The sequence below is a fragment of the Molossus molossus genome, unplaced genomic scaffold (assembly GCF_014108415.1).
Source record: "Molossus molossus isolate mMolMol1 unplaced genomic scaffold, mMolMol1.p scaffold_m16_p_3, whole genome shotgun sequence".
NCBI lineage: Eukaryota > Metazoa > Chordata > Mammalia > Chiroptera > Molossidae > Molossus > Molossus molossus.
This window is the reverse complement of record NW_023425366.1, coordinates 124,670,357-124,677,630: the sequence shown is the minus strand read 5'-3', so window position 1 is coordinate 124,677,630 and position 7,274 is coordinate 124,670,357. Positions and strand designations below refer to the sequence as shown.

The window sequence follows — 7,274 nt, the reverse complement described above, 5'->3', positions numbered from 1 at the left end:
GCTTAAGATGCCCACTTGACAGATAGGGAAACTGAGACCCCCCCAGAAGGTTTCGCATTTTGCCCGTACTCGGCCATCTTTAATGATTAAATCCAAAGGCTTCCTTAAAGTTTTGTGATAAACCTGGTGGGTCTTAAAAGACCCCTGAGTGGGTCATGTAGAAAATAAACTAGGTTTCACAGGAACTAGGGTGGACTGGTCGATTCTCTACGCATCATGGTCCCAGTGCCCGCCGTTTTTAGCAGGGGTGGGGGTAGGAATGCTATACTTACGCGGTCCCACCGCTGGAGGGCAGCACCAGCCCAGGTTTATACCTGGAACCCTGGGATTAAAGCCGCCTGACTGGGCACCCTTTTTCTGTGTCTTGGACGCGGGGTATTCTGGTGTACAGGTAATGGCATTCCCAAGAGGCCCTTTTGCCTGAGCTGAGGATATCTTAAGTTCCGGACCTCTACAGCTCTCTCTGTATGACCTTGGGCAAGTCATTGACCTCTCAAAGCTTCAGATTCTTACACTGTAATGGCTATTAATTCCTGTCACACAGGATTATTGTAGGCATCAGAAAAGCACAGGAAATGCCCTGGCTGGTTTGGCTCGGCAATTAGAGCGTTGGCGGGCAGACCAAAGAGTTGTGGGTTCCATTCTGGTCCAGGGTATGTACCTTGATTGCATTTCAGTCCCCGAACCTAGTCGGGTCATGCAGGAGCCAGCCATTCGATGTGTCTCTCACATCGATGTTTCTCTTTCTCACTCACTCTATCTGAAGATAAATGGAAAAATATCCTTGGGTGAGGATTTAAAAAAAACACACACAGGAAAGGCCCTTGAAGCCTGGTTCATATAATTTTACCATTTTAAGTAATAGGAAAAGAGAAAAAGGGTACTTGTTCAAGATCTCACACTATAAGAAAAAGAGAGAGGATTGGGATCCTTACATTTTCTCAAGTCAAACATTAAGAGATTCCCTATGTGATAGTAAAGGTAATCCAAGCTTTCACTGACTAGCTGTGTGGCTCTGAGCAAAATCTTCAGCCTTGGGCCTCAGGTCCCTTACCTCTGAAATGGAAATGAGAAAGATTTGTGTCTTTGGGTGGTTGTGAGGATTAAATGAGATAACCTATGAAAGACCCTAATATGTAATAGTCACTCAAAAATTAAAAAACAACTAAAGAGTAAAAGAAAGTTATGCTACTCAATGGAAAAGAGAGAGACCCTAGGCTCAGGAACAAGAGTGCAAAAGCCTTTTGCCTTGGAATAACTCAGTCTCTACATTCAGAAGCTACTGGCCCTGTTAGCATCAGGAGGTCATACTTGGAACCTACTCTCCCACACCCTTGTCCAGCACCCAGGTACACTTGCCTCTACTGATCTCTTAGGACCAAGTCACCTGATCCCAAGGAAGCCTCCCCTTCACCCCATTCACAGTCACAGGCACATCTGTGAAACAATTTATTATACAAACAAGGTGCATCAAAAATTCAGTGTCAGAATAGCTCTGTACTCCAAGGGTTAGGGACTGGACCTTCTCCTTTAAAACCTCACCCCACCCCTTGCTAGGGAGTCAAACTGGGTGCACAACTCCACAGCCTCCAAAGACCCCCAAGACTGGCACCGAAGAGTGGGAATCAGATACAGAAGCATTAAGTGTGGGTCTAGGGAAGTTGGACAGGCACTTGAACCTCCAAAAATAGGGAGGCTCCTTCTAGGAAAGTCTGGACCTATGCCTGGGGCAGAAACATCCAAATCCCTCTATATAGCAACTAAAGCAAGTGTGAGAAACAGATAGAAATGTGGGGATGGTGAAAAGCTTCCCAACATATGCCAACCATAAAATAGATTCTACAAAAATAAAGCAAGGGTTGGCTGCCTTCTGGGGCAGTTGGGCGGGCGTGTAACCTGACCTCCACATCCTATATAGGGGCAAGTGGCTGTAAGAGTCAGCACCAAAGGTCTCCCTGCCTCCATTCCACCTACTGTATGAACCCTGGACTGAGGACCTTCTAATTCCTCCTTTGCTCCTCCCAGCCCTGATGAAGAACAGAACTTACAAAAACCATGGTACAGGCTGACAGGGAGAATCCCTGGGAATGTGGGAGCTGCCCAAAGGCCCAGCCCAAAGAACCCTGAGGCCAGGAACCTGGTCTCTATTTAAGAGTGGCCATAGGAAGTGCCTCCAGGCAGGGTCAGGAAACAGTGGTCTGTAGACCATCGGCCTTTGGCTGAACACTGAAGAAGGCAGGACCTATAACGGTGGGTAACACCAGCCTCACACAGCCTGCAGCTCCCCCTGCAGGCGACTCAGCTCCTCTAGCTCCTGCTTGTGGCGGTCTGTCTTGTGTGCCACCAAGGAGCGGTAGAAATGCAGGGCAAAAGCCACAAACACAAGCCCCACAGGTACCATGATTGCTGTGGAGGCCATGGCTGCTTGCCATCCTGGTCCATGGGCCCCACCACCACCACATGTTTGCTGGGGTGGGCAGGGCTCAGATGGCTCAGCCTGTGGCTGGACCACAGAAATAAAGGGTGGCTTAGAAGCTGGATTCACGGAGGTAGCCACTGGTGGCAGAGTTCCAGCCACCTGGGAGGCAGGTACCACAGGGGCTGGCGTGCCCAAGGGAGCCCCAATGGGCACAAACTTGACCCAGCCAACCAGGACAACTTCAGCAAGGAAAAGGAAGGTGCCTAAGGCAGTGGAGAAGCCCCAGGCCAGCTCCACATAGCGGTGGAGTCGCTGGTGTGGAGACTGGTGGACAGAGTTGAGGTTGTGGATGTTGCTAACAGCTTCAATGTGGGGCAGCAAACACGTGGAGACCATGAGTGCAAAGAGATGCACAGCCACTAGTATGGTGGTGCAGGCACTGAAGGCCACCAGCAGGCCTGGCGGATATTCGTGGTTATTCTCCAGTTGTACTTCCACCATAGCCACCTGTGGGGACAAGAGGAGATGGATTGAGTGCCCATAACCTCCTGAACAGTAGCAGTGATGTATGTTGGCATACATCACTCATGTATCCTTAGGACCTAAAACAGTGCCTGGCAGAAAAAAACTCTCAGTCTAGCCCTGGCCAGGTGGCTCAGTTGGTTGGAGCATCACCCCATGCACCAAAAGGTTGTGGGTTCGATTCCTGTCAGGGTACATACCTAGGTTCAATCTCTGGTTGGAGTACAACCAATAGCTGTTTTTCTCCCACATCAATGTTTCTATCCCTCTCTCTCTAAAAATCAATAAAAACATATCCTTGGGTAAGGGTTAAAAAAAAAAGACTCTTTGTTGAGTACATGAATGGACAGCTTTGGGAAGGCTCTGGCCTCTTCTGGGATTCAGTTTCTCTACCTAGCTATCAAAATGGCTGGATGACATGTTTCTGACAATCTTACCTTGTTATAACATAGGGTTTAAAAAACAAAGATTCTGGAGCTGGGTTGCCTGGGTTCATTCTCAGGTCTATAAACTGTGTAGTCTTGAGCAAGTGACTTAATCTGTGCCTCAATATCCTCACCAGAAAAATGGGAATTGATAATAGCACCTACCTACTTTATAAAGTTGTTGTGAAAACTGAATGAGACAATATACATCAAGTGATAAGAATAGTGCAAAGCACATAGTAAGCACTAAGTAAGTGTTTGCTGTTATTGTTAGAGTTAACACTGTAGTCCAAGGCCAGAGTTTGCAAATTGGCATTCCACAAACCCAAGGTCAGATTGCAGACATGTTTTGCTTGGCTTAAACAGTGTTTCTTAAAGAATTACGTTTCCAACTTTTAAAACTCAAGAGAATTCATATAAATACCCCAATTTCCAGATCCTCTTGAAAATTTGGAAGATCTGTTATACATTCTTGCATGACAACTATCAGCTATAGTTGATTCATGCGTGCTGCCTTTGAACAGGTCATGGGGTCTCTTTATAGCCAGTCCCCACAAAACCAACTTGGCTTCTGTATTACCTGTCTGGCCTTTGCAAACATTTGAGTTGATAACCCTGTTTTAGGTTTGTTTACATTTGGACTCTAGAACCAGACAGCCAAAGTTCAAGTCCTGCTACTTACTTGCTGTGGGACTCTGGGCAGGTGTCTTTTAACATCTCTGATCCTCAGTTTTCTCATCTGTAAAATGGTCATAGTAGTGGTACCTAATTCATAGGATAATAGATGTTTCACATAAAAGCCGTAAGCACAGTGCCTGGTACATAATGACAGTTCAATATGTTTTGTTTGTTTTTTTTTGGTATATGCCCTTAGCGGGAACTGAACCTGGGACTCTCTGGTCTGCAGGCCGATGCTCCAACCGCCGAGCCAAACCGGCCAGGGCTGTTGTATGTTATTTTAACCCAGGCCACCTGAATTCTAAAATCTGTATCTTCCCCCAATAGTTCCTGAAGGACCCATTAGATTGCTTTGGGGCTGAGGAAAGGAAGAAGGTGCAGAACCTGAAGAGTGGTAGTAGAAGGACAAAGATGAGTATTTTGGGAAACTGGGCCATGAAGGGTGTTAGCAGCTATTATCCAGACAGGTATCTGGGCCAGGCCTACCCCTGCTTTCTCCCATAGTTTGACCCAGCCTTGTTTTCCCATGGCACAACCGGAGCCAGTCCTGCCCCCAGAACCTACTCATTTGGCTTCATCTTTTTTTTTTTTTTAAATCCTCACCCAAGAATTTTTCTATTTATCTTCAAGTAGAGAGAGAGGGAGAGAAAGGGAGAGAGAGAAAGGGAGAGAGAAACATCGACGTGAGAGGGACACATCGACCGGTTGCCTCCTGCACGACCTCAACCTCGACCAGGGACAAACCACAACTGAGGTATGTGCCCTTGGCTGGAATTGAACCTGGGACTCATTCGTACGCAGGCCAATGCTCTACCGCTGAGCCAAACTGGCCAGGGCTGGCCTCTTGATCTTGCAGAGAAGAACCTTTAACTTGTCACTCCAGAAACATCCAAGTCCAGCAGCAGGACAGATTGAATCATGGGGTGGATGGAGGTAGGGGACCCCTTAGATAGGTCCATGGAACTGCTCCTTTTTCTCTCTAGTCTGTATAAGTGAAGGAGAGCCAACTCCCTGTTCCTCGATGACTCCACATCAGGAAGGGTGGGCTGGTCTGTGGATCCTGGGCCCCCACATAAAAAACCATAGACCTATGATGACCCTTAGGGATAGATTTTCCCTCTGATCATTCAAATACAGAGGCTGTGGCACTGAGAGGGGCAGGGAATAACCCAAATTACCTAATGTTCTGACCCTTCTATCCCCATCTCAATTTGCCCCAAACAAGAATGGGATTCTCTAAGGACTCATCCCCTCCTGCCAGTCACTTTCTCCTTCTTCCTGTCATGGTGCTGGGGAAACCCTGGACTAACAGGCCTGTGACTCTGGGTCCTGGTTTTTTCTATTTCCTTCATTTGCTAAATGCTCTTGGCAGAGCCACTGCCCCATTCTGGGCCTTGGTTTCCATGCCCGTCCAATTGACAGCCTGAACCATCTTTGATGTGTGTCTTGTTCAAACATGCGTGGATCTAGATAGAGTTTGATGACAAGAATCAGCTCATCCTAGGGCAGGTACTTGGCAAGCTACAGAGGGCACACCCTCCCCATCTATTTCCCACTGACCAACCTGCAAAGGGACAGAGGCCTGCCCAGGGTCACACAGCTGACTACAAGCAGGAAAGAGCCAGGACTTGTGTATGCTGACTCCTCACCCTGGGACCTCACTCATTCCCACTTCCTATGAGGCTTCCGCTGGGACCGTTAGCTGATATCATCTTCCCACCCCACCCCCACCACAGTTTATCAGCTAAGGAATCATGTATCAGCTTCCTAGTCAACTTCTTTCCCCACAGCCTTCCTCACAGGCATCCTGTCTTCTCAAAGCTTCCTGGGCTACACCAAGCACCCTTTGTACCTGCTGGAGACTAGTTGCCCTTCTTGGGATGGGCCTTCAATTGGGTGACCACCCCATCTGTTTTATTTTCTCTGACCCTCCCCACAGTTGATACAGCCCCTCCCCAACTCTGATTTGCCTTTGAACCTCTCATGGCGGTCTAGTCATCACTCCTGCCTGGACTATGCTTTTGGACCTCTTTGCCCTACCCTTGCGTATGTATCCCCCTTGGGGATTTGTCACCCCCATGACATGATTTGTGTCCATGACATTTTTGGCACTTGTTTATCCTCCCTATGGCCGTTTATGCCAGGGGTCTGTTTACATACACACATACCTATTAAAAAGGGATCTGTGTCATCCCTTGGGAACTTGTTTCCCCCCTTTACCTCTTAAAACCCGTCTTTCCCTTTTCTTTACCCTGCTTCCCTGGGTACCCGTTTACTTTGCCCATGCCCCCGTGCCTCCACACCCCCACCATCCCCCCCACCCCCCGGCCTGAGCACCCCGCCCCTCCCCTCACCATGGCGAAGCCCGAGAGCAGGGCAGACGTGCGGCTGGAGGCTTTGAGCTTGGCCCGGCTGAGGTAGAGGCGGCGCCAGCTGAGCGCCCGCAGCGAGTGCTGACTGGCCCCCATGAGGTCCAAGTAGCCGCGGTGCACGAACTCTCGGTACGTAGCCGAGCCCGTGGGGCACTCGGCCTCCGGGTTCAGCGGGGCCTGTTCGCCCGCGTCCCCCTGGCCGCCCTTCATCCTGGGGGGGCCGCAGCACCAGAGGGGCTGGTAGTCAGGGCGGGGCCGAGTAGCCTCGGGGTGTCCAAGAGGGTGGTCGGTCCAGGCCGTGGGGAGGCCCCATCCCCCTGCGGGGTGAGCAAAGATGCGGGCAGCAGACGCCCAGGAAGAGGCAGCCGGGACTGAGCAGGAAGAACAGGCGTCTGCGGGAAGCACTAGGGGCCGAAGCGGGACAGCAGAGGCCGAAACAGGAACTGGGACAGAGGCGGAGCCCGGGCGACCACATGATGGGGTGGAGCCTGGGGGCGTCCTCAGAGATCTCCAAGGACCCCTGCGATAGCAGTCCACCTGGAATGTCATGCAGGAACCCCAACTCCACTGATGTTAACCAGTCCCAGCCAGTGACTGGGAGTTCCTGGGCCCTGGATCACTCCAAGTGCACGCAGACACACCCACACATCCAGAGCTCCAACCCCCTATATAAATTGTGAACTCAGGAAAGGTGAGCCCATCTGTTGTAGGGGCTTTGCGAACTCAGTTCCTAGAAGCCGAGAAAGTCCTAAGCTCCCAGATACATCCAAACAGCCCCGACTCCGAGAGCCACAAAGGGTAAGCACTCAGGTCCTCCCCGACCACCCCCACGCTTCCAACGCCGCAGACAGATAGAGG

General features: G+C 50.1%; 1 protein-coding gene across 2 annotated transcripts; it reads right to left on the bottom strand.

Moving 5' to 3' along the window:
- Positions 1-885: 885 nt before the first annotated feature.
- ORAI3 (ORAI calcium release-activated calcium modulator 3) lies at positions 886-7,214 on the bottom strand. Of its 2 annotated transcripts, XM_036280680.1 has the most exons (3): positions 6,399-7,214; positions 4,049-4,105; positions 886-2,926 (listed from the first exon to the last, which is right to left on the bottom strand). In XM_036280680.1, the coding sequence occupies exons 1-3, from the start codon at positions 6,963-6,965 to the stop codon at positions 2,267-2,269; spliced, it is 1,284 nt and encodes a 427-aa protein (XP_036136573.1). In that variant the 5' UTR covers positions 6,966-7,214; the 3' UTR covers positions 886-2,266. The 2 variants fall into 2 exon arrangements, with proteins under 2 accessions (XP_036136573.1, XP_036136574.1); XM_036280681.1 differs by lacking the exon at positions 4,049-4,105.
- Positions 7,215-7,274: the final 60 nt, after the last annotated feature.